Raw genomic sequence first — 27,656 nt, forward strand, 5'->3', positions numbered from 1 at the left:
CCATAGGTTGGCAATCGGCATAGTGCTTTTTTAAAATTTTTATTTCTGTATTTTTAAAAAATGTTTTTATTTTATTTGTTTTTGAGAGGGAGAGAGCGCGCGAGCAGGGGAGGGGCAGAGAGAGAGGGAGACACAGAATCTGAAGCAGGCTCCAGGCTCTGAGCTGTCAGCACAGAGCCTGACGCGGGGCTCGAACTCACGAACTGTGAGATGGTGACCTGAGCCAAAGTCGGACACTTAATGGACTGAGGCACCCAGGCGCCCCAGCATCGTGCTTTTTTGGGGGTATAACTTTTTATTGGGAAAACTCCCCGGCACACAGAAAAGTGGAAAATAGAAGGGAGTAAGGCCCAAACACCCAGGCAATTGCCTTCTCAATTTTAAGAGGGATTGAGGCCCCAGAAAGGGCGTCCACCAGCCCAAAGCCACACAGCTAAAATGTCTGCGGCTTCTAACAGTGGGTTCAGTCAAGTTGGACCAGGGGGAAGATTGGGAGGGATTCACTCATTTCACCAAGAAAAATTTATTGAGGGGCACCTGGGTGGCTCAGCCAGTTAGGCGTCTGACTTCGGCTCAGGTTATGATCTCGCGGTTCATGGGTTTGAGCCCCGTGTTGGGCTCTGCGTTGACACCTGGGAGCCTGGAGCCTACTTCAGATTCTGTGTGCCCCTCTCTGCTGCTCCCCGCCTTGTGCTCTCTCTCCCTCCGTCTCTCAAAAATACATAGCTTAACGTTTTAAAATATTTATTGAGTAGCTACTATATGCGGGGCTGTTGCTGGGGACACGTAGCCCTCGTCCTGCCTTCATAGTGACCCCGGGGGGACCAGGGGTCTAGGAGCTCACAGCCCAGCCTTAGAGTCTTTGTACTTACTGTATCTTTTGCCTGGAATGTTCTTCCACAGATAACTGTGTGGCTGTCTCTCCTTCCCCTCCTTCTAAGCTCAGCTGAAGGAATTGAGTGCCTGGGGGACCCCGGCCCCACCAAGTCCCAGATTCCTGTGCTGGCCCCCTCCCCCGTGGGTCTTCCCTCTTCACCCTATCCTCCCTGCCTGTGAAGGCCGGCACAGATACAGGTGGCCCAAGAAGGCCACCGCACGGACCTTGGTTCCTGCGTGTGCCCTGCGGGTCCTCCTGGCCTCTTGACACATGCTCAGCGTTGTGTCCGACTCCCTGACAATGAGGTACAGAGTGACCCCTGAATGCCGAGCCCCCTGCTCAGCTCTGCACAGCAGCCTTGTCAGGTCCCTTCAGGTACAGATGGATAAACTGAGGCTCAGAGGCAGGAGTAACTTGTCCAAAGCCCCACAGCAAGGGTGGGATGGGGCGCATATTCTGGATGGGAGGCAGGGTGGACGCGGGTCCCCCAGATGAGGGAGCGGAGGTTGGGGACCAGGGAGCCGGCCAGCCAGGACTTAGACCCTTGGTGGGTGCCAGGGATAGAGAAGGATATGTGACCCTCATGCTCTGCCGGGAGCAATTCCTTCCATCTGTGCTTAGTGGGGGTTGGGAGGGCCCCAGGCCCAGCTTGGGGGTGGTCCTGGGACCTCTGGGCTGAGATCCGTGGATTCTGAAGCCTAGATTCTCCTGGTCCGGGGCCTGGTTTTTCCCTTCCACAGCCTGGATTTTCGTCTCGGAGAAGGGATTTATTGGCCCGAAGTGGAGTTCTCCGGGCCCCACTGCCCAAGTGTTCGTGTCCCCAGTGGCACCCTTCTGTCCCCGCAGGACGGTGGCTGCGGAGGTACGGAAGCAGGTGTCCCGGGAGCGCAGTGGCTCCCCCCACTCCAGCAGACGCAGCAGCGGCTCCCTGGGGGTACGTGTTTGGGAGGTGACCCCTCCAGGACCCTGCTCTCTGGCCGACGCGCGCGGGGACGTGGGGAATCCCCTCTGCCGGGCCTTGGTCACAACCCGCCCCTCCCACTGGTGCCCGGAGGGACTGTCCCCACTCTCTTTCTCTGTGAGTGCGGAGGGTAGTCCCCTCGCTGCAGCCCCGTGGGTGGTCACCCTGAGGTCGCCCCACCTCCTGCTGCCTGGACCACCCAGATGGAGACCGGGTGGGGGTTGGGGGATGGGAGGTACTTCCAGCTGCTGGGAGAGGGAGGGAGCCTTAGGAATTGTCTTTCTTTGCTGCAGCCCACATGCCTTTCCTTCCAGCAGAGCCCTGCCCCTCCAGGCACAGGGTGTGATTTCCTGCCTGGAAAGAGGGGCGGGGCAGGCCGCTCTGGGATGCGGGTAGAGAGTCTGAGGTCACTGTCCTCCTTGGCTCCTCACAGCTCCAACACTCTCTATGGCTCCCACCGCCCTCTTACCCGAGCCGAAGCCCACGCTCACCCCCACTCTCAGCCCCCAGGGCGGGGGCCACAGCCACTCTGCTCCAACCCAGGTCCCACTGACTGAAGTCATTGAGCCCCTGGACTTCGAGGATGTGCTCCTGAGCCGGCCTCCAGATGCCGAACCCGGGCCCCTCCGGGACCTGGCCGAGTTTCCGGCTGATGACCTCGAGCTGCTGTTACAGCCCCGGGAATGCCGGACCACGGAGCCCGGGACCCCCGAGGATGGGTGCGTTCGGCGCCAGGCCCTCCTTGTCTGTAACTCAGTTCTGCCTCCATGCCCCTCATCAGCACCCCCTTTCCGTCCAGCTCCAATGGCCCCAAGTTCAACTCCTGGCTCGGCTGTGTGGCCTTGGGTGAGGTACCCTCCCTCTCTGAGCTTCTGTCTCCACTTCTCTATAACAGGCAGGGGGGTAGGACCCACCTCAGGCCACTGGAAGGATTAACACTGTGCCCTGCCTCTGTTTACCCTGATCATATTTTGTGCAGAAAGCTGGATGCCCAGGTGAGGGCCGCGGTGGAGATGTACACGGAGGATTGGATCATCGCCCACAGGAGGTGGGTCTGGCTTGGGGGGCAGCTCAGGGGAGAGGGGCAAGAGGCCCGGTCTGAGCCCAGGAGAGCCGGTTGGACTAGTCCTCCTGTTTGTTGGCCGCTGTCCCCACAAGGACGGCCAGACTTCTCCGGTGATCTTCTCTGGTGTATTCCAGGGTGGGTGTGCCCTCCTCCCTGCTACCCACCCAGCCCTACCTCCTCTCAGGTACCAGCATCTGAGTGCAGCGTTCAGCCCCATCACCACAGAGACGCAGCGAGAGCGGCAAAAGGGCCTCACCCGCCAGGTCTTTGAGCAGGACACTTCTGGGGATGAGAGGTCCGGCCCAGAGGACTCGGTGAGGGAGCCCCGGGCAGGGGTCACCTTAGGGGTGTGTGTGAGCTCTAGGCCCCAGCTGTCAGTCCCATGTGATGGGAAGTGACCCAAACAGTCTCGACCCCAAAAGGAAACGTATCAGCCCGTGGGTTAAAAGTTAAGGGTAATAATTATAAACATTTATTAAGTGCTTAGTGTGTACTAAATACTTTCTACTGGTCCTCATCTTTCATCCCGTGAGGCAGGGCAACACCCGTTTTGCCGATAAGAAACCGAGGCCCAGGGGCGCCTGGGTGGCTCGGTCGGTGAAGCGTCCGACTTCGGCTCAGGTCGTGATCTCGTGGTTCATGAGTTCGAGCCCCGCGTCGGGCCCTGTGCTGACAGCTCAGAGCCTGGAGCCTGTTTCTGATTCTGTGTCTCCCTCTCTCTGCCCCTCTCTCGCTCACGCTCTGTGTTTCTTTCTCAAAAATAAATATTTTTTTTAAAAAAAGAGAAAGAAAGGAAGAAACCGAGGCACAGCGCGGTGATTAGGAGAATGCCTAGTGGGTCTTGAGCCGAAATTTTGTCAACCAATATTCACTGGGCTCCTACTTTATGCCAACGATAATCCTACCAAGAATTATTGTTATCGTTTCCATTGTTACTAGTTTTAGATGTAGGTGGGGAAACTGAGGGCCTTTGAGTTGGGTTCAGGGACACAGGGTCACAGAGCTGAGTGGGAATTTGAACCAGGGTAGTCTGGCTCTGACCACAACCCAGTCTAGGAGGTGAGGCAGGGCCCTGAGCCAGTGACAGCTCCAATGGGAAGACCTCTCCCTCCCCTGACAACAGTGAGCAAAGCATCACGGAAGGCTCTCATTGGCCCAACCCAGACATGGCCTTACTTTGCTGCCAATCCCTGGGGCCGGCAGATGTCGTGTTCTGATTGGCCAGATGAGTAGTAAGCTTAGGAGTAGCCTCCTCCAACAATGGTAAAGGAGGGGCAGAAGGTTCTAGAAAGAGGCTTAGCAAAGCCTCACAGTGACCCTTGTAGTGGTAACCCCACCCCATGACCCTCAGCTTTCCCATCCGTTGATTGGGCATGAGGATGCCTCTGAGTGGGGTGGAGGTGCATCCAGCTGGCGCTCAGTGCTTGTGCGTTCTCCCCTGGCAGGATGACCCCCGGCACTCCTCGGGCTCCCTGGATGACACCCCTCGAAGCAGTGGGGCCTCTGGCATCTTCGACCTGAGGAACTTGGCAGCTGACTCATTGCTGCCCTCGCTGCTGGAACGCACAGCCCCTGAAGATGTGGACCGGCGGAACGAGGCCTTGCGGCGACAGCACCGGCCCCGCGCCCTGCTGGCCCTCTACCCAGCACCCGATGAGGTGGGTGCCCACAGGCCCACACGGGCCCCGAGGCCAGTACCCATGCGACTGACCCTATGTGGTATGTCGGTATCCCACCAACGTTCTCTGGTTGCCTACTGTATACCCCCGTGTTTTTAAATTCGGTTCCTTTTATTGGATGCCTCCTACATGCCCTTATATTTATCCAGCCAGCATTTATTGGGCACCTACCATAGACTCCTATATTCATTCAACCAATACTTAATATATGCCGCTGTATAGCCTTCTCTTTAGTCAAACAGTCTAATTGGGGTGCCCGGGTGGCTCAGTCCGTTGAGTGTCTGACTCTTGATTTGGGCTCGGGTCATGATCGTGGGATTGAGCCCCATGTTGGGCTCTGTGCTGAGCTTGGAGGCCACTGAAGATTCTGTCTCTCGGCGGCACCTGGGTGGCTCAGTTAGTTAAGTGTCCGATCCGATCTCGGCTCAGATCATGATCTTGCGGTCCATGAGTTTAAGCCCCGCATCGGGCTCTGTGCTGACAGCTCGGAGCCTGGAGCCTGCTTCTGATTCGGCGTCTCTCTCTCTCTCTCTCTCTCCCTCTCTCCCTCTCTCCCTCTCTCCCCTTCCCCACTCACACTCTGTCTCTCAAAAATAAATAAAACATTTAAAAAAAGGGTTTTTTTTAAAGGTTCTCTCTCTTTCCTTTGCCTCTCTCCCCTTCTCATGCTCTGTCTCTCAAAAATAATTAAAATTTAAAAAAAAAATTTAATCAAACTGGTATTTATTGAGCACCTACTATATATGACTATAGTTATCCAGCTAACATTTATTGGGCACCTAGTGTATACCGTGTATTTTTATTCAGTGGCTTTTATTGTATATACACTCCTTTATTTATCCACCCAGCACTTATTGGGCACTTATTATATACCTCTCTATTCAACCGATGTTACTTGTATACCTATTGTATAGTCCTTTATTTACAAAAATTTTTTTTTAATGTTTACCCATTTTGGAGAGAGATAGAGAGTGTGCGTGTGTGCACGTGCGAGCCAGGGAGGGGCAGAGAGAGGGGCAGACACGGAATCGGAAGCAGGCTCCAGGCTCTGAGCTGTCAACACAGAGCCTAACTCGGGGCTCGAATCCACGAACCATGAGATCCTGACCTGAGCCGAAGTCGGACGCTCAACGGACTGAGCCACCAGGTGCCCCTATAGTCCTTTATTTAATCAAACAGCATTTCAGCAATTAATATGTCTCCAGTACCTGGATTTATCCGACCGACTTTTTTTTTTTTTTTTTTTTTTAAATAATCTCTGTGCCCAACTCAGGGCTCGGACTCACCTCCCTGAGGCTAAGAGTCACATCTGCACTGACCGAGCCAGCCCCTACCAACTAACTTTTATTGGGAACCTAGTGTAGACACCTGTGTTTTCATCTAGCCATTTATCAAGTGCTTGCTGTATACTCCTACGTTTATTCAGCAGTATTTGTCGGGAGCCTAGTATATACCCCTGTGAATGTCCAGGCAGTGTTAATCTAATGTTTTCTGTATACGTCTGTGTTTATCCAACCAACTTTGAGGAGGTGCCTACTGTATACTTCTGTATTTGCTTGACCGACACGAATGGCAAGTCCTGGAGGTACAGCCATGAACAGGGCAGGGACTCCGTCCCTGCCCTGTGGAGGAGAGACCCTCCTACTGAGAAATTGCAACCCAGATGGAGTAATGTCATGATGAGTCGCCGGTAATTAATTGGCCCTCACGTGGCCCTCTGGGTCCCGGCCATGTGACATTGTGGACACCTGGACGAGGTCCCTGCTCAGGCCTCAGGGATCAGGGAGGAAGTGCCCGCTAAGCCGCCACCTGGACGATGACAAGGAGGGGAGAAGAAGGGGGTTCCAGCCTGGGGCAGTGGGATGTGCCAAAGCACAGAGACAGGAACTGAAAGAAACTTAAGTCAGCTCGGGGGGCAGAGCTGGCCTCGGGCCCCGCGTTCCAAGCCCTTCGTAACGGATGTGTCCCAGCTGCCCTCCCCGGTTCTTGGCAGGATGAGGCCGTGGAACGCTGCAGCCGCCCCGAGCCGCCCCGTGAGCACTTCGGACAGAGGATCTTGGTCAAGTGTCTGTCGCTGAAGTAAGTGTGCTGGCCCACGCCTCCCTCCAGACCCGCGAGGCCCCGCGTGGGGTATGGTGCGGGCAGGCTGTTACCCAGTGCGGCCCTGGGACCCGTGAGGCCATCCGTGCGCTTTGAGATGGGAAATGACTTCCTTTTCTCGTCATTCAAAGCCACCGGGTCCCTAAGCGCCGACTATGTGCCGGGCTGCGTTCTCAGCCCTGCACATGTACGACCTCCAGTCTTCACCACAACCTTGTGAGGTAGGCGCAGGTGGGGAAACTGAGGCACAGGGTGGAAGTCACTGTGCCCGAGATCACATGACTTAGGAGGCCAGAATCTGGTACTGGCTCTGCCGGGACCCAGGCCGGAGGGGGCGCTGGTGACCCTGGACCTGACTTCTAGCTGACCGAGGCCCCCTCCACATCAGCCCCCCCGGGAAGCAGCCAGAAGTGCGTGGGAATTGAGCTGAACAGGATGTGGCCTTGGACCTAAGCCCAGCACTGCCCCTCCCCACCCTGAGTTCCTGCCTGGATGGGGGCAGGAAAGGGAGGCCCTGGTGTGGCCTGAGGCCCGTCCCAAGCAGTAGGGTCGGGAAACAGCTCTTTGAATATCCAGTTATTCAACAAACACTACCTACCGTATCCAGGACCTGTAACCGTGGGATGACCATACAGGGCCCTCTGGGTGGGAGGACAGGGCACACCCAAAGGCTGGGAGATGTCTGGAGAGGGGAAAAATGAGGCCAAGAGGTGGGCGGGACGGAGCCCTGTAGGATTTTGTTTTCAGCACACTGGGGAGCCTCAAATTTTGAGGTGTTTTTTGTTTTTTTTTTTTAATTTTTTTTTCAACGTTTATTTATTTTTGGGACAGAGAGAGACAGAGCATGAACGGGGGAGGGGCAGAGAGAGAGGGAGACACAGAATCGGAAACAGGCTCCAGGCTCCGAGCCATCAGCCCAGAGCCCGACGCGGGGCTCAAACTCACGGACCGCGAGACCGTGACCTGGCTGAAGCCGGACGCTTAACCGACTGCGCCACCCAGGCGCCCCTTGGTGTTTTTTTTTTTTAATGTTTATTTTTCGAGAGAGAGAGACAGAGTGTGGGTGGGGAAGGGGCAGAGAGAGAGGGAGACACAGAATCTGAAGCAGGATCCAGGCTCTGAGCTGTCAGCGCAGAGCGCGACGCGGGGCTCGAACTCACGATCTGTGAGATCCTGACCTGAGCCGAAGTCAGACGCTTAACTGGCTGAGTCACCCAGGCGTCCCTCACATTTTAAGTTTTAAAATGCTTCCTTAGGGCTCGCACGGTGAGTGGGGGCCAGCAGGGCAGAATAAGACGGGACGGTGGTTACAGGGACGGTGCAGGCAAGCGAAGTGGGAGCTCAGCCCAGGGTGGCTGAGGACACCCCAGAGAGGGGGGCACAGTGAGGCCCAGGAGGTGAGAATTTCACGATGATGGGCACTCTCGTGGCAAAAGCTTCCTCCATCCCATCTGAACAAGGGCCATATTTTCGGGGGAAGGGCTCTGTGTGAGTTACTGGGGAGGGAGGGGGGGCTTAATGCCTCAGTTTCCCTATTTGCAAAATGGGACAGGCTTTTCCTGGAAGCCCGTAAGCAGCAATTCTTTGTGGCCTAGTGGAAATTAGATGCCCCCCACCACGATGCACCAAGGCTGGGCCGGGTCTCAAGAGGGACTGGGGTGTGTGGATGGTACAAGTATTAGGGACAGCCTCTGCCAGAGAGTCCCCGTTCACTGTAGGTTTGAAATCGAAATTGAGCCCATCTTTGGCATCTTGGCCCTGTATGATGTGCGGGAGAAAAAGAAGGTAGGAGCCCCTTTCTTCCCATTCCTACCCCGACCCTCCTCCTTGTTGCACCGCAGTGGGCTTCCTGGAGGTGGTGGCCCAGCTGCTTTTCGTGTCGCCAGATCTCAGAAAACTTCTACTTTGACCTGAACTCGGACTCTGTGAAGGGGCTACTGCGGGCTCATGGCACCCACCCTGCCATCTCCACGCTGGCCCGCTCTGCCATCTTCTCCGTGACCTACCCCTCACCTGATATCTTCCTGGTCATCAAGGTGCCTGCTGGGGCTGGGCCAGGGGGGTGATCATGGTAAACGCCGGATAACGGTAAACGCAGTGTGGGCCCTGTTCTTCATGGAAGAAGATGGCCATGTCATCAAGAAGGGTGATGAGTGTGTTGTGGGGAAAGCACAGGCAGCCGGGCAAGCCCAGAAGAGGCTCCTCACACGACCCAGGTGGGGAGAAATCACAGAGGGCTTCCGTGGAGAGGTGGCAGCCAGGCCAAGACCCATGAGTGGGCGGCCTGGGGAGAAACGGCGTCCTGGCCCGTGCAGATGAACATCTGAAACTTTTTTTAAGTTGGGAGTTTTTCAGTTTATCAGGGGAAGAAAGACCTAGTTGGCACATCTGTGTGAGATTTTCTGTTTCTAGGAGTGATCTCAAATTTCCTTCCCCAAAACGTTCTATTAGGTTACGCTAACGGCATTATTTGAGCACCTACAGGCAGGCACGGCTCATGGTCGGTCAGGGTACGCAGGGCTTGCCACCTCTAATCCTTACAACGGCCCCAGGAAGTGGGGGTTGCCGTGGCCCCCCATTTTACAGATGGGGAAACTGAAGTACACCATGGGTTAGGGACCTGTTCGGGCTCCCATACCCTCCAGGTGGTCAGGACTGGAGTCCAGCCATGCTTGAGTGGCCCCTGTTTATACTAACAAAAGTATAAACGTAGGGAAGTTACGGAGACGGGGGTTTGGAGTGGGTTCAAAGCATGGGGAGGGGCAGCTGGCGGGGCAAGCCAACTCTTGCTCAATCCCGAGGACAGTGGGAACCATGGGAGGTGTTGGAGCAAAAGTCCTAGCTGGATGGAGTGTCTGAGGGCCCGTGAGGGGTCCAGGTGGGAATGGGGTGGGAGGCTGGGGTCCCAGCAGCGCCTCACTGGCCCTGCCGGCCCCCCAGCTGGAGAAGGTGTTGCAGCAGGGGGACATCAGCGAGTGTTGCGAGCCATACATGGTGATGAAGGAGGTGGACACGGCCAAGGTAAGCAGGTGGAGGCTGAGCAGGGTGGCGAAGGGGTCACCGGGCAGGGCGGATCCTGGATTCAGTAGGCCTGGGGCACTGAGCACTTGGGGGTTTGGGGGGGGGGGTCTCCCCACAGAACAAAGAGAAGCTGGAGAAGCTGCGCCTGGCAGCCGAGCAGTTCTGCACCCGCCTGGGCCGCTACCGCATGCCCTTCGCCTGGACCGCCGTTCACCTGGCCAACATCGTGAGCAGCGCCGGCCAGACGGACCGCGACTCGGACTCCGAGGGAGGTGAGGAGGCGGGGCTACCGGGGAGGGGACGATGCGCCCTCTGCTGGCTGGACTTGGTACAACGTTGAGTCCCCGCCTCTCTCGGGCCCTCCCCGCCTCTCTTTCATCTCTGCCGCCTCCATCACTGTCACCACTTCCCCTAGAGCGCCGACCTGCCTGGACTGACCGCCGCCGTCGGGGGCCCCAGGATCGGACGAGTGGTGGGGATGACACCTGCAGCTTCTCCAGCTTCCGCCCAGCCACGCTAACTGTCACCAACTTCTTTAAGCAGGCAGGTGTCATGGCCGTGGGGCTGAGGGAGGGGTGCCCAGGCACAACCCCTGTCACCCCACTGTGGGCGCACAGGCCCCAGGGACCCAGTTTACGCAGGCGTGTGCCGTGCAGGAAGCTGAGCGGCTCAGCGATGAGGACCTCTTCAAGTTCCTGGCTGACATGCGACGCCCATCCTCTCTACTGCGGCGCCTGCGGCCCGTGACTGGTGCGTGCCACACCTCCTAAATGAGAGGTGTCACTTTCACGCAGGCACTCAACAAACCCACACTGAGTACCTGCCGTGCCAGGCCCTGGGGACCTCACGGTGACCATGATACACAAATCCCTGACTTCAGGGATCCCTAATGGGAGTCATAGACAAGAAACATAATAAGACAGATAGTGGGTCAAAGGAGGGACATGGTGGAGGTGGGGACCTGGGTCCCCAGGGCAGAGGTGATCAAACGCAAGGGCAAGGTACAGCAATTGAGGATGCCCGCTGGCCTTAGCACCTGAAGGACAGCCACTAGGGGGCGTTATGGAAAAGTCAGAGCTCTGATCCTGAAGCCCAGAGAGGGTGGGGCTGGGCTGGGAGGCTTCCAGGCAGGTGCAAACCCCCGACTCCCTCCCCAGCCCAGCTCAAGATCGACATCTCCCCGGCTCCCGAGAACCCGCACTTCTGCCTCTCACCGGAGCTGCTTCATGTCAAGCCCTACCCAGACCCCAGGGGCCGGCCCACCAAGGAGATCTTGGAGTTCCCAGCCCGTGAGGTCTACGCCCCCCATACCAGCTACAGGTACAGCCTCCAGGGCCCAGCTGGGCACGTGAATGGGGGTATCCGTGCATCCTGCAAAGCAAGGTACCTTTTCTCCCAGACGCACAGAGACACGCAGAGTGAGATAGGACTACTCCACTTTAATGGGGCGGGGGGGGAGATCAGGCTCAGCCTGGGCAAAGGGGTCCCTCCCCAGCTGCCCCGCGCACCTGCCGTCAGGCTGTCCTGTGCGTCCAGCCCCCTCCAGGCTCACCTCTCCTGGATCTGACGCAGCCGGTGCTGCTGTGCTGCCAGTTCCTGCCTCTGTCGCTGCACGTGGCCTGTGAGGGCCCACACGATGTGGCTCTGCTTGTCAGCGTGGGCCTGCGGGGTCAGGACGGAACCCTCAGCCGGGGCCGCCCCACCTCCATCCCCCGACGCCGCCCGGGGCCGTCTGCCCCTCAGACTGTATCCGTGTGACCTGGCCATTCACTGCTACTCTTTGGCCTCCACTTCCCCATCTGTTAAACGGGGATGAAATGGGACTTGCTTCATGGGATCGTTATAAGTATGCTACGGGTTATCAAAAGGCAGGGCTGGGTAGCTACTGGGCGCTCGAGAGACAGACCCAGTTACTCTTAACCGTATACATTTATTGAGTCACTTCCATGTCCCCTGTCCCATGCGGAGCATTTTGTCTGTATCGAGTCCCTGTCTCCGCTCTGAGACGTCAGTTGTCACGCTTATGTGCAAATGGGGAAACTGAGGCATGGGAGGGGACAGGGGTTTTGCCCAGGGTCATATAGGTTGGAGGCCATGGCACTGGGAGACGGACCTGGGGATAGCCTGGGGACTCAAGGCTCAGAAGCAAGTTCTGCCTGGGAAATCAGAGCCCCAGCTCCACCAGGGCTGGGAGCCTCTTACCTTCAAGGCCTCAAATTCTTGTTGGGCATGGCCCAGCCAAGCGCCCCTCAGCTGACCTTCCAGCCGCAGCATGCTCTCCCGCAGAGCCCGCTGTCCCTGTGCCGCTTCCCCTAGAGCCTGGGCTGTGGCCTCTGCTTGGAGCTTTAGGGCATCCTCTTCCATCTGATCAATAAATAGTGGATGTTAGTAGGATGATCAACTTGTCTTTGTTTGCCTGGGACTTGCCTAATTTTAACACTGGAAGTCCTGTGTTCCTGGGACCCCCTCGATCTTGGGCAAACCCAGACAGTCGGTTACCTTAGGCACTTGTGCCGCAAACTCCTATCTACCCCGCGGTGCCCCAAGTGCAGTGCCCACCTGCATCTCCAACAGGCTTGTGCGTAGCTCCTGGGCTGCATCCCGGCCCCGGCTGACCTCCTGCCCCAGAAGCCCCAGTGCGTGGCCATAGAGGCCCACGCTGTGCCCAGCCTTTGTCAGCCGTGCCTCTGTGGCCCTGTATACGCTGTTGAGGGCCTGACCCAGCTGCAGGGTCCCGTGGAAGAGTAGGGTCAGCTCCTCATGTTGTGCTGGCTCCAGGCTCCCCACGGGAGCTGCAGACGAGGGCCAGGGCTCGGTGGCCAGGGCACACAGCAGGCACAGTGCGAGCACGGGCATGGCTGAGGCTCTGAGGGTGCGGCCACGGCGCCACTGCCACCACCTTTTATGCCCTGACACCCCAATAACCCCCGGTCAATCGTTAACTGGCCAGCTGCGTGCCCCGTGTTGTGCAAGGGCCTGGCGGTGGCGCGACCGTTGCATCAGGCGAATGTCCAGCTGGGCCACGCTGAGATCACGCTGGCTGGGGCTTGGGGCCAGGTGTGGACTGGGGGGCACTGGGAGAGGATAGGCCCAGGCCCCGCGGGGGGAACCTGAAGCTCTGAGCCTCGGTTTCCCCACCTGTGGAAGGGGTGACAACAGTAACAGGCCAGCAGAAGCAGATGATAATAGTGTGCGTCTTAGCGCCGACAGTTTCCCCAGATGGGTTTTCTGCTGCCATTATGGTAGCTGACTTGCTCACACCCTTGCCGCAGGCCTGTGATGCTGGGCTCTGTGCTGGCCTGGCTGCAAGCTGGGGGTGTGGGGCAGGGTACAGGTGTGGCAAAGACTCTCCCGAGGCCATACAGCCTGGCTCCAGGACCCACATGTGCCCCGGAGCAGTGCCAAATGCTGATTTGCTCCCTGGATGACTGTGGGGCATGTGCCTCTATTCCACCACCACCCCCCCGCCCCGTTAAATGGGAGTAACGTTCATCCCCCCTCCCCCCCCACTTCTGATTCTGGCCTCAGTGTCTCCACCTGAGAGATAGGCCTCATAACCCTAGTGGCTTCTCCCGGGGGAAGGGCAGTCAGGCCCCTGAGCCCAGGGAGGGATGGGTCAGCCCAGGTGGCTGCCTGGGCCACTTTTAGGAACCCTGAGCCCGAGCACCCATCTGTCCCTGCTCGGCACCTCCCCACGCCTCATGAGCGCCCCCAAAGTCCCTCTGTGTCCCCACCCTCTGCTGCACTGTCCCCCCACCTATGCTCTAAGGGTGTCCACCTGTCCCCCGCTCTCTGCCAGTCACATCTCCCGCCTGGTGCCCATAACCGCCCCGCCCTCAGTGTCCCAGCTGCGTGGCCACTCTCCCCCCGTGTCCCAGGCCCAGCTTGTGCCAGTAGCCCTGCCTCTCCTGTCCCTCTGATGCCCCCCTGCCCCCGCAGGAACCTGCTGTACGTGTACCCGCACTGCCTCAACTTCAGCAGCCGCCAGGGCTCCGTGCGCAACCTCGCCGTGCGAGTGCAGTATATGGCGGGCGAGGACCCCAGCCAGGCCCTGCCGGTCAGTGGCCGGGCCTGGGGGAGGAGGGCGGGGCGTCCCGGGTGGGCTGTCCCCGGCAGGCCCCTCACGCACGCCCTCCCTCAGGTCATCTTTGGCAAGTCGAGCTGCAGCGAATTCACCCGCGAGGCCTTCACGCCGGTGGTCTACCACAACAAGTATGCAGGGACAGGGGACAGGGGACAGGGGGCAGGGGCAGAGGAGGGGAGCAGGCCACCTCCAGGAGACCTCGTAGGGGAACCGGAGGCAGGGAGCCGACGGTGGGGCCGGGTGGCACCGGGGTCACACTCACAGGAGGGGGTGGGGAAGGCAAGGGGGCTCCCAGCCCCCAGCAGACCCCCCTGCCAGGTCCCCAGAGTTCTACGAGGAGTTCAAGCTGCGCCTTCCGGCCTGCGTGACCGAGAACCACCACCTGCTGTTCACCTTCTACCACGTCAGCTGCCAGCCCCGACCGGGCACCGCACTGGAGACCCCCGTGGGCTTTACTGTGAGACCCCCGCCCGCCCTCACCCCCACACCCCCACACCCCCACACCCCCACACCCCAGCCCGCCTCACCTCTGGCCGGCCCCATCGCTGACCCCTGGCCTCTCCCCAGTGGATCCCGCTGCTGCAGCACGGCCGCCTGAGGACCGGCCCCTTCTGCCTCCCTGTGTCCGTGGACCAGCTCCCGCCCAGCTACTCCGTGCTCACTCCAGACGTACGTGCCCTGGCAGCCGCCCCCCAGTGCCTTGTCCTCTGATGACACCCCAGGCTCCCGTCTCATGGTCCCCCATCCGTGCCCTGCCTTCCTTCCCATCAGTACTCCCGGGATCCTTATTGTCCTCTGTGACGACCTCCAGGACCCCTCGTCACCCCCCAGTACTGCTTTTGTGTCTCCTGCTCCGTGCGTCCCTCCATGTCCCCCACTAGCCTTGCCTCGTTACCACCCCCCACCCTGTGGCCTTTGCACTCACTGTTCCCATTGCCTTTCTGCCCCGGTCCCCCTTTAGCAATCCTGCCTGCCTCCCTGACCACGATCACCCCAGGAGTACCTCCAGGGCCCATCCCCCCCATGAATGCTGTCACCCTCCCACTTACCCTTGAGCTGTCATTAATGCCCTGGGAGCTTCAAGTCCAAGAGCCCATACCCCCTTCCCTGATTCATTCCCTTCAATAATATTCACCCCGGGCCTCCTTTCCTTGTTCCTCCGTTAGTACCCCAGGCTTGCAGCCTACTCAGTGGACCCCCATAGCGCTGCCTCCCATCTGCACCCCCCTGGGCTGGGCAGGGGACCCAGCTGCTCCCCCGGGGGGGGCTCTGCTCTGCCCACAGTGTTGCAATGGCTGATCAGTGCGGGAGGGCTGGCCGGTCCCCACCTGGTGCGTTCCTCCCGCAGGTGGCGCTGCCGGGCATGCGCTGGGTGGACGGCCACAAGGGCGTGTTCAGCGTGGAGCTCACTGCTGTGTCCTCTGTGCACCCCCAGGTAGGGGTGGGGGAACCCAGGAGTCCGGCCCTGGAGTTGAGCAACAGCTCCCGCTGACCGGGGAGGCCTGGCCTCGGGCCACGGACGTGACTTCGGTCAACTAGGCCAGGCTCCCAGGGAAGCTGCTGACTCAGCCATGCCAGTGACCATCCCAGCTGGGGCTTTGGCCCTTGGTCGCTCCCCTTCTCTCCTCTCTCCAGCCGGTACCCCTCTCTTTCCTCGTTTATAGTCCGTTCATTGATCTCCGGCCTTGGTCTTTGGCCCACGGAGCACCCCCACATTCCCGCACCCCCGCAACCCCCTACAGTCTTCCCCGACATGGAGCCCTGGCCCCACCCTCCTCACCCCAGCTCCTCCCACCCCCAGGACCCTCACCTGGACAAGTTCTTCACTCTGGTGCACGTCCTGGAGGAAGGGGCCTTCCCGTTCCGCCTCAAGGACACCGTGCTGAGTGAGGGGACCGTGGAGCAGGAGCTGCGGGCCAGCCTAGCCGCACTGCGCCTCGCCAGCCCCCAGCCACTTGTTGCTTTCTCCCACCACGTGCTGGACAAGCTCGTGCATCTGGTCGTGCGGCCTCCAATCATTGGCGGCCAGATCGGTGAGCCCTCAGACCTCAGTTTCCCCATCTGGAAAAAGGCCCCTCAGTCCCCTGGTCCCGGGCGACCTCCTATAGCTCACCTTCCTTTCTGGCCTAAGTTTTCCTTTCTGAAAAGTGGCTCCCAACCCCCCGGGCCCAGAGCAGGTCCACTGTGACCCTTTGGTGGCCACACAACCCCTTGGAAAGGTGGGAGATAAGAGGTTCCTTGGGGGAGGCAGGAGGCCCAGGGCTCTGGAACTTGACCTGTGCTCTGCCCGGCAGTGAACCTAGGTCGTGGGGCCTTCGAAGCAATGGCCCATGTGGTCAGCCTTGTCCACCGGAGCCTAGAGGCTGCCCAGGATGCCCGTGGTCACTGCCCGCTGCTGGCTGCCTATGTCCACTACGCCTTCCGACTGCCCGGCACCGAGCCCAACTTCCCAAGTGGTAAGTGTTGGTGGGAGGCCCTGGGGGGGCAGGAAATATCAGGGAAGAGAGCGTCCCAGTCAGAGGGAATGGCATGTGCAAAGGCTCAGAGGCTGTACAGGCCTTGGCAGGTTTGGGCAGCTTGCAAGAGAGGAGTTGTGGTCTCTGTTGCTTGACTGGTGGCTCATTCAGCCGGTCAACAAGCATCTTCAGTAGCTTGAGGCAGAGACTCAGCTAGGCTGCCCAAGTTAGAACTCCCAGCTCTGCCTCCTACAAACCCTGTGACCTCGGGCAAGTGATTTCACCTCTCGGGGTCTGTTTTCCATTTGTAAAACGAGGATCATAAGGGCAACCCCATCATGGGGCTGCTGGTAATATTAAATGGTACAGTGATCCATATAACATGGGTTCAATAAAGTTGGGTTCTTTTCTGTTTGCTAAGTAATTAGCAATAACCACGAACGCCTCTGAGCACTTACTATGTGCAGGCACTGTTCTCAGTGTGTTTCAGTCTCCCCCAAATCACTATGAGGAGGCAGCCATTATCATACCCATAATCATACCCGTTTACAGGTGAGGATCCCTGGAGGCTCAGAAAGAAAGCAACCTCACCAAAGACGGCTGATTGGGAAGGGGCAGGGGGTCCGCGGGACATCAGGGGCAGGGGGCTGACCATATTCCCTCCATCCTCAGGGGCCCCTCCAGTGACGGTGCAGGCTGCCACGCTGGCCCGTGGCCCTGGCCGCCCCGCTAGCCTCTACCTGGCTCGCTCTAAGAGCATCAGCAGCAGCAACCCGGACCTGGCCGTGGCCCCTGGCTCTGTGGACGACGAGGTCTCCCGCATCCTGGCCAGCAAGGTAGGGTGCAGGGACCCCAGGATCTCTAGCCTCAGTGGCCACTGCCGCCAGGTGGGCGGGTGGAGGATCTTAGTTTTGACAGAGGAACAGAGGACAGAAAACGCCAGACAACCAGCATGGACGAAAGCTTGAGTCTGGGCGGCTGCACGGCTGGTCTGTGGCTGTCACAGCTTGGGAGCTGTGACTCAGACTTTGCCCTGGGCTCCATACTCCGAGGCTGACCCGAGGCTGGGCGGCTGGAGGTTGGCCTGCTTGAAAAAAGCAGCGTGTGCTTAGTGGAGCAGGTACGTATATGCGTGTACCCCATGCGCGTGTATACACAAGTGCATATACTCACGTACCCCACGCATGTATGGGCACGGGGCACATATATATGTGCGCTCCACGCACGTCTGTGCACAGGGAGCGTATGCGCGTGGACCCCACGCACGGATGTGCACACACATTTTCCAGGGTTGCGTGTATGATCCAGGGCAGTGTTCACGCTTGGTGTTTCGTGCTGCTCTCCCTACCTTCTGTCCATGGATTCCACCTCCTACCCGTGTATCTCCAGGGTATCGACCGCTCACACTCCTGGGTGAATTCTGCTTATGCTCCAGGAGGCAGCAAGGCTGTGCTGCGACGGGCACCCCCTTACTGCGGGGCCGACCCCAGACAGGTGCTCTCCCTACCTGCCCCTGCACGTGTGTGACCCTCATCTCAGCATGAGCCCCTCCCACCTTCCTGGCTGTGGCCCACTAACCTAGGGGGGCTGCCTGAAGGAGGCGGCAGACCCCTTCTGCCTTTGCTCAGGGGCTGTAGTGTCAGTGTCGTAGGCATCACAGTCGTCTGAACCAGCCTTTTGCTGCCCTACAGACCACAGCCTCAGGCAGAGACAGAAGGGACCGGGCGGTATGCAAATAGCATGCAAAGGATATGCAAAACCAGCCACTATAACCTCACTGCCTGCACTGCATGGCCTGTACATGTCCTCCTTAATCCACTCTGTTCAGGAGACTCAACTGTCCCCTTGATGTGGCAACCTGCATGATGCTAAAGGGCCAGGACTGACCCTCTGGGCTCTCCCATCCTGTTTCAGGCAGACGGCAGCTCCCTCCACTCTGTCCCTTCCCAGGGATGTGGTGCGGGGAGGGGCTTTGCCTTCAGAGAGACCTGGGTCCTCAGCTCTGGGCCCACCCTGGGCCTGGGGCTCCGAATTTTCAGATGTGGTAAAGACTCTGGGTAAAGTGTCCAACTCCGCGGTCTCGAGCCTGGGAACGAGTTAGGGCATCACAGGCAGGATCTTCTCGGGCTAGGTCTCGGCCCAGCCTGGCCCCCACGCTGCCAGATAGCCTTGGAAACAGACACCGACCGAACACACACACGAGTCTATGAGCGCAGGATGTGAAAGTGGGGAAAAGAAACGAACAGAAGCGAGGCCACCAGCTTCCTCCTCTCTGTGGTCTGGGGGTGGGGGGGGGGAGCCTCTCCAGGGAGGTGACATTTTTGCCGGGACCTGAAGGGTGAGACGGAGCCAGTCAGCGAAGGGTGGGTGTTGCGGATGGAGGAAAAGGCACATGCAAATGCTGGGACCGAGCTCAGACCCCCTGGCCACGGAGAGCAGGCCGCAGGGGGGGTTTCCCTGCACACTTGGCCCCAGGCCTCGTTCCAGCTCCATGCCCATCACCCAGGCAACCTGCACTGGAGGCAGGCGGGGGCTGCTGGCAGCACGGGACCTTGTAGACAGTCTTCTCCTGAGACTGCTGGAAATCTGGGTTCAAAGGCCCTGCCAGCCCCCTCCCAACATCTTTAACTGGGCCTCCCCCAATGCCCCCAGTTCTCTGGGGTGTCAGCTGGGCCTTGGAGACCATCTAGGAGGTGACAAGGTGTAGGAGGGTGTGCACTCCAGGCAGGAGGAGACACTGAGTCTGGCCTTTGCCAGTGGGTGGCTCATTTAGTGTGTTCTGAGGGGCCAGGGCCCTGCTGGGACTGTGGGAGCTGGGGGTCCCTCGAGTGCTGAGGCCCGTGCAGGTTCCAGGGGTGAGGTCGGCCCCATCTCCAGGCTTCCCTTCTTTGCCAGCGGCTTCACCTCCTGACCAGCAAAGGAGGAGGGGAGCATGGGTCCCCATCCCCATTTCAGATGGGGGCACCGAGGCCATGCAAGGCTGCAAGCAAGGCTCAAACAGGGCCGGGCCTGGAACCCAGGGCTCTCGGCTGCTCCCGCTGCGCCTCACCAGCACCTCCTCTCATCTCTGTCCTGTTCTTTTCCTCTTCTGTCTCCTCTGTCCTCGCTTTGACCCCATGTCTATACTCCACTCCACTGTCTACACCCTCTCCTCCACCGCGGTGCCCTTCTCCATCCACCCCGACCTCCCCGAGTCTCTCGGACCGCACCCTCCCTCTTCTCCGTGTCCACCCCGCACCCCATTCCTTCTGCCGCCTTCGCCCATGCTGGATGTGTGCCCGTGTCCCGTCCACCCTCGCCGACGGGCTCCTGTCCCCATTCTTGCCTCTCCCGTCCACCCCGCTGGGCACCGCCTTCTCTGTCTTCACTATGCTTCTCTTCCCCCCCATCACCCACCTTTATTGTTGTTACCTCCGCTCTCGCATCCATGCCGCCTCGGCCCATCCACACGGACTCGCCTGTCCCCCGTCCATACCGCCTACATCCTCACTAACCCCCCCGGCCATCCCATCCTAGGCCATCGACTGCAGCTCTAGCCGAACTTCTTTCTACCTCGAGGGCTCCTCCTTGGCCCCACCGGCCACCCAGCCGAGACCCACTGTGCAGAAGGTAGTGGGAGGGAGGGGGCAGGTGACACAGCGTTGGCCCCAGAGCGCCTTGTCTCCCCCGAAGCCCAGCAGGGTCTAGAAGGCCCAGGGAAAGGGCATGCTGACTCCTTCTGCTCCCTCTCCTCCTGCATGGTCTCCGGCTACACTAACCCCAAGCCATGCAGCTGCATCCCATCCCGGTCACGCCCCCTCCCCCCCCACCCCGAGGAGGGAATGGGGCGGGCCCCTCAGCTCCCTGTGACCCTTGCCCCTGCCCCCAGCTGCTTCACGAGGAGCTGGCCCTGCAGTGGGTGGTCAGCGGCAGCGCCGTGCGAGAGACGGTCCTGCAACATGCCTGGTTCTTCTTCCAGCTCATGGTGAGACACCCTCCTTCCCGCCCGAGGGACACCAGGGGAGGCCCTCTCCTCGGGAAGGAGCCCTCTGAGATTGCCCCCAAGACCCCTGGGAAATGGTCCCAAGAGACCCCCCACGCAGTGAGACAGGAGACACCGGAGGGGGATTTCTCCCCAGAGGGAGGCCCCCGGAAGCCCCCTTGGCAGAGAAAAGACCCCTCCCCACCTTCCCTGTGAGATTGTAGAGACCGCTGAGAGACCCCTAACAAGGGAGGAGACCCCTCGCTCTCAAGAGATCTCCCTGGAGAGAGAGGGAATCCCTTGTGATCAGACTTGAGCCTCTGCCCCCAAGCTCTTCTAGAGGTGTCACGGGGGCCCTCAAACCCCACCCAGGTGGGCTCCCTCAAGTCCCACTCCACAAGTCTTACCTTCTGTCCCACCCCCATACTTAGCCCCAGGAGACCAACTCCAGCCCCTCCCGGGCTCCCTCAGCCTCCCCAACCCTGCCTAGGAGGCACTCAGGCCCCGCCCACTGCCAGCTCAATCCCCACCCAGGACCTCTTAGGGCCACCTCTAGCCCATCCGCCTTGTTGCAAAAGTACCACTCCCAGCCCCTCGAGCCCTGCCCCCTTCTAGTGAGCCCCGCCCCCAGTCCAGTCCCTCAAGACCCCCTCGGCTCTCGCCCCGCCCCCAGGTGAAAAGCATGGCCCTGCACCTGCTTCTGGGCCAGCGGCTGGACACGCCCCGCAAGCTTCGCTTCCCTGGGCGCTTCCTGGACGACATCGCGGCCCTTGTGGGCTCTGTGGGCCTGGAAGTCATCACCCGGGTGTACAAGGTATGAGGGAAAGGGCCTCAGTGGGAGGGGTCTGCGAGAGGCCGCAGAGCGGGCCAGGCGGGGAACCACGAACCCCCTTTGCCAGATCAGTCTGTTCACTCAGCATCTATTTCTTGAGCACTAACTGTGGGCACAGCCCTGCGCTGGATGCTAGAGACACAGCAGTGGAACAAAACAGACCCAAATCTATGTGTTCGTGGAGCTGATGTTTCGAGGAGACTTGAGGGAGGGGAAGGAGCACTTTATGCCCTGTCTGGGGGAAGGGCCTTCCAGGCAGTGGAAACGGCGAGTGCAAAGGCCCTGAGGTAGGACCATGCCTGGGCTGTTAGGGGAGCAGTTAGGAGGTAAGTATGGCTGGAGTAGACTGAGCAAAGGTAAGAATGGGAAGTTGACGAGGGTGGGAAGGCGATAGAACAGATCCATTAGCCCTTACTACAGTGCTGGAATACAGTAATTGTCAATAAATGGACATCGATGTTCTCAGACCTTGATAATTGTCCAGGTCCTGGATCACTAATTCTGGTGTTAGGAGCTTGGCAGGCAATAATAATAATGATAATAGCAATATTGGGCACTTGAGTGCTTACTGTGTATCTTAAACACGTTAGATGGATCATATTAAATTCTCCCAACTACCCCCGTGAAGTCAGTATTATTGTTGCCTCCATTTTGCTGATGGGGAAACTGAGGCAGAGAATGACTGGTCACAAGCCGATACCACATAACTGAGAAGGGGCAGAATGGGGATTTGAACCCAAGCCACCTTCTCCAAAGCCCACGCCCTCACCACCTGGGGAGAGTGAGGCTTCTGATGGCCTAGAGGGCATGTACCCATTAGCTGTGGCCAGGACACATGACTTTTAAGGAGAAATGGGACTTCTGGATTTGATAAGGAACGTCCCAGATTTTTGAAATGCTGGCCCAACCCAAGTCAGCCCTTGTGCAATCTCCCGCGACCTCTGGGCTGGTCTCAAAGTTCTCGACCTTGTTCCACTGGGGCCTCCCCAGGGGCTATCTTCCCAGGGGCAGACCCAGATTGTGAGGAAACGTCCCTCGGAAAGGGCTGCAGAGAACAGCAGCCCCGAGAGGCAGCATCATCCCAGCTGTCAGGGAGGCATCAGTGATGGGCCCCAGTGGTTTCATTGCTTTATTTGACATTTTCTCGAGCACTGACTGTGTCAGGCTCAGCGCACAACGAAGACCCGGTCTCTGTCCCCACCATGGACTCGGAGCTAAGGCAGGTTTGTGTTTTGTGTTTTGGGGCTGCAGGAAAGTGAGGGCCACCGAGGCTACCTCGTGAAGCCACAGAGTGGCTCATGAGAGCACGAGGGCAGAGCAAGCATCAGCCAGGAGCAGCCTTCTTGCTGTTCCTCACATTTTCCAGACACGTCCTGCCCCAGGGCCTTTGCACTTACTATGTTCTGGGCTCAGGATGCCTTTCTCCTCTTGGCTTTTTCTTGTCTTTGGGGCTTCTCTCGAAACAGCACCCTGTTCAGTTTCCTTCAGAGCACATGGGAGTATCTCCAAGTCTTCTATTTATTGTCTGCCTCCCCCCACCCAAGACTGTGAGTTGGACAAGCAGCAGGGACCATGTCTGTCTGGTTCGCAGGACTTGGCACATGGAAGATGCTCCCCGTATGCTTCTTAAAATGATTGCTGGGAGTGTACCAAGTAGGGCAGAGGTTAATGTGCCCAAACATAATCACAAGTGGTTTCAATGTGACCAAAGTTGATTTCTGAGCATAGGTGGGTTGCAGGGGGTTCCACAGGGTGGGCCTAGCTGGCCATTGCGGTTCAACATGGTACCTGCCCCATGATGTGTGACAAGGGGGTGGGAATAGGAGGACCTGTCCCTTCTGTTTAAGCGACCGTATCACTGCTTCCCAAACCCCTTTGGCCAGGATGTGGTCACATGGTTTTCCCCAGCTACACGGGAGGCTGGGAAATGTAGTCTTTACCCAGCTCTGAACTCTGAAGAAAGATTCCAGTACTCTGAGAGGGGAGAGGATTTGAGGGGAGTCAGCAGCCAGTTTCTGCCATCCATATTGTGTTATTGAAATCGAATGAAAGGAAAAATAACAGGGTTCTTTGAAAAAAAATTTTTTTTAACATTTATTTATTTTTGAGAGTGAGGGGTGGAGGGGCAGAGAGAGGGGGACAGACGATCCAAAGCAGGCTTCACACTGTGAGTGCAGAACCCGATGCAGGGCTCGAACCCATGAGAACCGTGGGATCATGACCTGAGCTGAGATCAAGAGTCTGAGCCACCCAGGCGTCCCTCTTTTTTTTTTTTTGAGATGACTTTACTATATATATATATATTTTTTTTTTTTTTTTTAAATGTTTACTCGTTTTTGAGAAACAGGGTGTGAGCAGGGGAGGGACAGAGAGAGAGGGAGACACAGAATCCGAAGCAGGATTCAGGCTCTGAGCTGTCAGCACAGAGCCTGATGCAGGGCTCGAACCCACGAACTGTGAGACCGTGACCTGAGCTAAAGTCAGAAGTTCAACTGACTGAGCCACCCAGGTGCCCCTTTTATATTTTATTTTTTAAAGTTAATTTGCTTACTTTTGAGGGAAAGAGAGAGGGAGTGGCAGAGAGAGAGGGGTAGAGAGAATCCCAGGGAGGCTCTGTGCTGTCAGTGCAGAGCCTGACGTGGGGCTCGAACTCACAAACTGTAAGACCACGACCTGAGCCGAAATCAGGAGTCAGGCGCTTAACCCACTGAGCCACCCGGGTGCCCTGAAAACAGTGCTCTGAACAGAGTCCCGAGGAGTGTAGACACATAACCGTGGGGCCCGGAAGGGACAGTCAGAGGAGGACAACCAGGAGCCCAGAAATGAAGGCACGTCAAGAAGCCCCAAGGCCGTGGGGCAGTGAGGCGGGTCCTGGAGGTCCCTGGTGGCCCTGGTGGTCCCTGGTGGTGAGAGCCAGGCCCAGTGTGGAGACTGAGGCCCGATGGGACACGTGGGCGCGGGCTGACAGACCCTGTGCCCCCAGGACGCGGAGCTGGCCGAGCGCCTCAACGCCAGCCTGGCCTTCTTCCTCAGCGATCTGCTGTCCCTGGCGGACCGAGGCTTCGTCTTCAGCCTGGTCCGAGCCCACTACAAGCAGGTAGGGGCGGGCCCGGCGGGAACAGCGCACCCGCAGGTGACAGGGCAGGGCGGTGGGCGCGGCGGGCCGAGCAACGTAACGCACCGACCCCCTACCCGCAGGTGGCCACGCGGCTGCAGTCGGCCCCCAACCCAGCATTGCTGCTGACCCTGCGCATGGACTTCACCCGCATCCTGTGCAGCCACGAGCACTACGTGACCCTCAACCTCCCCTGCTGCCCCCTGTCGCCTCCGGCCTCGCCCTCGCCCTCCGTATCCTCCACCACCTCCCAGGTGGGCTGGCCTCTCTTCTGGCTCCTCCCCTTGACCTGTGACCTCTCGCCTGAACCCGTCTTCTGTGGGTCCCTCAGTTGTCCGCTTCACAGTGGGCCGCTGCCCGGGGGGCCTGACCCCTTACCTCTGATCCTTCACCTCTGCCCCTCCTTCTTGCCAATTTCTCGGGAGGACCGGCTTCTCCTTTCTCACCCCTAAATCCTCGCTCTCAACCAGGGTTCCATTTGCTGTTTCTCAGACCTCTGACTCCAGGCCCTGGCACCTCACACGTGGGTAACTCCAGTCGCTCGCCTCTGACCCTTGACCCCTGACCTCCTGCCATCCCCGCTTCCTCCTCCTCCTCCCCTCTGCAGAGCTCCACCTTCTCCAGCCAGGCCCCAGACCCCAAGGTGACCAGCATGTTCGAGCTGAGCGGGCCGTTCCGGCAGCAGCACTTTCTGGCTGGGCTCCTGCTGACGGAGCTGGCGCTGGCCCTGGAACCTGAGGCCGAGGGGTGAGCACAGGCCCCGCTCTGGCCCCCGGGGCTGGTGGAAAGGTCCAGGGGCCACGCCCACTCCATCCTGAGCTCCTCCCTCCCCTACAGGGCATCCCTGCTGCACAAGAAGGCCATCAGTGCCGTCCACAGTCTGCTCTGTGGCCATGACGCTGACCCCCGCTACACCGAGGCTGCCGTGAAGGCCCGTGTGGCCGAGCTGTACCTACCCCTGCTGTCACTTGCACGGGACACGCTGCCACGGCTGCATGATTTTGCTGGTCAGTGGGCCGGGGGCAGGACGGGGTTACCCGATCCAGGGGCTGGGTAGATCCCTGCGAGCTCAGGTCAGGAAGGACGGGGGAAGGGGAGGGGGGCACAGGGTTAGGAATAAAAGCACGGGTGGTGGGGTCAGGGGAGGAGGTTCAAGTGCTGTCGTGGGGCCCAGGAAAGCCATCGGCCTCTCTGAGCCTGTTAAATGGGGACAGTGGTGGCCTCGGCCACTTCCTAAGGTTATGTGAAACTCTGGGGAGCGGCATACTGGGGCAGTCACCCCTCTGTAAACGGGAGTCGTTACTCTAACGTGATCTTCTAGGAAGAGAATACGAGGAGAGGAAGGTGGGGAGCATCGGGCGAGGGGGTGCTTGGAGCCCCACGTTCATTCATTCACTCGTCTTCCACATTCACTGGCACCTGGGGGACAGCGTATAGTTGGAAACACAGGATTTCTGGGTTGATCCCCTCTGTCGTTTGGAGGAAATTCTCAGTCTTCATCTCTTGAATTTTCTTTTTTTCTGCCTCCTTTTCTCGCCTCTCTCCTTCTGGGACTCCAATTACACGTACGTTCGACCTCTTGATCGCATCACATGTGTCCACTGTGCTCCGTTCTGTTTTCCATTCTGTTTGCAGTTGGGCAACTTTTCTGTTCACCTGTATTCAGGCTCTCTGCTTATCTCTTCTCTGGCTGCGTCCAGTCTTTTGAGTTTTCAGATGTTATCATTTTCGGCTGTAAAATGTCCATTTGATTTTTTTTCTTTTTTTGTAGATTCCAATTCTCGATTGTAATTTCCCAGCTTGGTAGCCGCGTTTGTCCGTCTTTTCTGCCACTTTATGGTTTAAAGTCCTTGTTTGCTAACTTCAACATTTGGTAGTGTGTGTGCCTGCTTCTGTTGTCTTTTTCTTCCTTGTCCATCATATTTTCTAGCCTCCTCCTTTGTCTTGTAATTCGTTATCGTATCCTGGACATTGTATGTAAAGGAAGCATCGTGACTGAAGCAATGTCCTTTTCCCAGTGAGGGCCCCTCTCTCCCTCTCTTAGGCAGATGGGATAATGGGCTGATCACCTCAATCTGGTCAGGAACCGAGCTAGATTAAGCTGGGCTGGAGTGTTAGTTAAGCTCAGTTAATGTTCTAAGACTCTCTGGGGCGAGACCAGTTCTGTATTTGTCGGCAGCTCCTGTCTCTCTGATGAAACTTTTTTTGAGAGGGGATATGAGGGCTACTCTTTGAAGATCATAGAGTTTGGAACCAGACTATTTAGCTTAAGATCCTAATTTACCTTGCTGCGTGACCCCAGGCAAGTGACATAATCGCTCTGTGCCTCAGTTTCCTCATCCATAAAGTGGGGGTGGTAAGAGTATTTGTGTTGCAGGGTTGTTTTGAAGATTAAGAGTTAATATTTTCAAAGTGCCTGCAGTAGCATCTGGCACATCGGAGACTCTATGTAAGTGCCAGTTGATGCTGTGGTAATAGCGGTGGCATTTATTATTGTTAATTGTTATTATTATTACTGCCATTGTTGCCATCATCATCATCCTCCTCGTAGTCAACATTGACTATGCCTGAGGGCCAGGCCGCATTCTAAGTGTTGAGCATGTAGGAGCAGCCAGAGCAGATGGAGTTCAGGCCTTTGTGGATCCTACGAACAGTTGCGTGAGAAACGTGTCTAACGACAAGCATAAAAAGTGAGCTCTGAGAATAGATGACGGGGGACCTCAGCCTGGTCCGGGGGAGTGGTATCAGGGAAGGCTTCCCTGAGGAGGTGAACTTTGAGCGAGAATATGAGACAGAGACGGTACTTACCAAGGGTTCTTTCTTCTGTCCTCCTGCCCCTCCCCGCAGAGGGCCCAGGTCAACGGTCAAGACTGGCCTCGATGCTCGACTCAGACACAGAAGGGGAAGGGGACATCGGAGGCACCATCAACCCCTCAGTGGCCATGGCCATCGCTGGTGGCCCCCTAGCCCCTGGCTCCCGGGCTAGCATCTCCCAGGGCCCAGTGGCAGTGAGTATGGCACTGGTCCCCAGAGACACCCTCCAACCTGGTAATAGAAGTTATGTAATGATATACTGACAGGCCAGTTCTCATCTTAATTTGGGGGAAATGAAAATCAACTCCGCCCCTTCTGAACACCTTCTCCCCTATTTGGCCCCAGGCTTCTCGCTCAGGCTGCCCCCTCTCTGCTGAGTCCAGCCGGACCTTACTGGTGTGTGTGCTGTGGGTCCTGAAGAATGCTGAGCCAGCCCTCCTGCAGCGCTGGGCTGCTGACCTTGCCCTCCCTCAGCTGGGTCGTCTCTTGGACTTGCTGTACCTTTGCCTCGCTGCCTTTGAGTACAAGGTGTGGGGGTGGGGGTGGGCCGGGGGGTGGGGGACGGGCTGTATGAGGCAGGCTGAGTGTGTGTACAGGTCCCTGGGGTGCTGCGGGTGAGAGCGAAGGGGTGGACTGTCTTCATGCACAGCTGCCTGCAGGTTTGAGGGTAAAGGGGTGGACTGTTTCTGT

The 27,656-nt window shown here is 58.3% G+C and overlaps 2 protein-coding genes across 8 annotated transcripts in view; one reads left to right on the top strand and one right to left on the bottom strand.

The window, feature by feature from the left end:
• DOCK6 (dedicator of cytokinesis 6) overlaps positions 1–27,656 on the top strand; it is a 43,861-nt gene that overhangs the window by 5,753 nt on the left and 10,452 nt on the right. For 2 of the 7 annotated variants that reach the window (XR_008297265.1, XM_053219880.1), the window contains exons 2-32: positions 1,724–1,811; positions 2,382–2,557; positions 2,818–2,886; positions 3,089–3,218; positions 4,350–4,562; positions 6,577–6,662; positions 8,402–8,468; positions 8,570–8,719; positions 9,624–9,704; positions 9,823–9,976; positions 10,120–10,251; positions 10,365–10,454; positions 10,862–11,024; positions 13,644–13,761; positions 13,846–13,916; positions 14,107–14,245; positions 14,356–14,457; positions 15,137–15,223; positions 15,590–15,821; positions 16,083–16,244; positions 16,917–17,080; positions 17,634–17,738; positions 19,761–19,853; positions 20,113–20,208; positions 20,879–21,019; positions 24,021–24,134; positions 24,236–24,406; positions 24,760–24,899; positions 24,990–25,159; positions 27,000–27,160; positions 27,312–27,494. Coding sequence is in view for 6 of the 7 variants with exons in the window: in XM_053219880.1 (XP_053075855.1) it covers positions 1,724–1,811; positions 2,382–2,557; positions 2,818–2,886; positions 3,089–3,218; positions 4,350–4,562; positions 6,577–6,662; positions 8,402–8,468; positions 8,570–8,719; positions 9,624–9,704; positions 9,823–9,976; positions 10,120–10,251; positions 10,365–10,454; positions 10,862–11,024; positions 13,644–13,761; positions 13,846–13,916; positions 14,107–14,245; positions 14,356–14,457; positions 15,137–15,223; positions 15,590–15,821; positions 16,083–16,244; positions 16,917–17,080; positions 17,634–17,738; positions 19,761–19,853; positions 20,113–20,208; positions 20,879–21,019; positions 24,021–24,134; positions 24,236–24,406; positions 24,760–24,899; positions 24,990–25,159; positions 27,000–27,160; positions 27,312–27,494 (4,048 nt within the window). In the remaining variant the exon portion in view is untranslated. The other 5 variants (XM_053219881.1, XM_053219882.1, XM_053219885.1 and 2 more) reach the window with 5 other exon arrangements.
• Positions 11,237–12,594, bottom strand: ANGPTL8 (angiopoietin like 8). Its single transcript, XM_053219888.1, has 3 exons — positions 12,264–12,594; positions 11,907–12,068; positions 11,237–11,366 (listed from the first exon to the last, which is right to left on the bottom strand). Exons 1-3 carry the CDS (start codon positions 12,558–12,560, stop codon positions 11,253–11,255), a joined length of 573 nt encoding a protein of 190 aa, XP_053075863.1. The 5' UTR covers positions 12,561–12,594; the 3' UTR covers positions 11,237–11,252.

The sequence above is a fragment of the Acinonyx jubatus genome, chromosome A2 (assembly GCF_027475565.1).
Source record: "Acinonyx jubatus isolate Ajub_Pintada_27869175 chromosome A2, VMU_Ajub_asm_v1.0, whole genome shotgun sequence".
NCBI classification, from domain to species: domain Eukaryota; kingdom Metazoa; phylum Chordata; class Mammalia; order Carnivora; family Felidae; genus Acinonyx; species Acinonyx jubatus.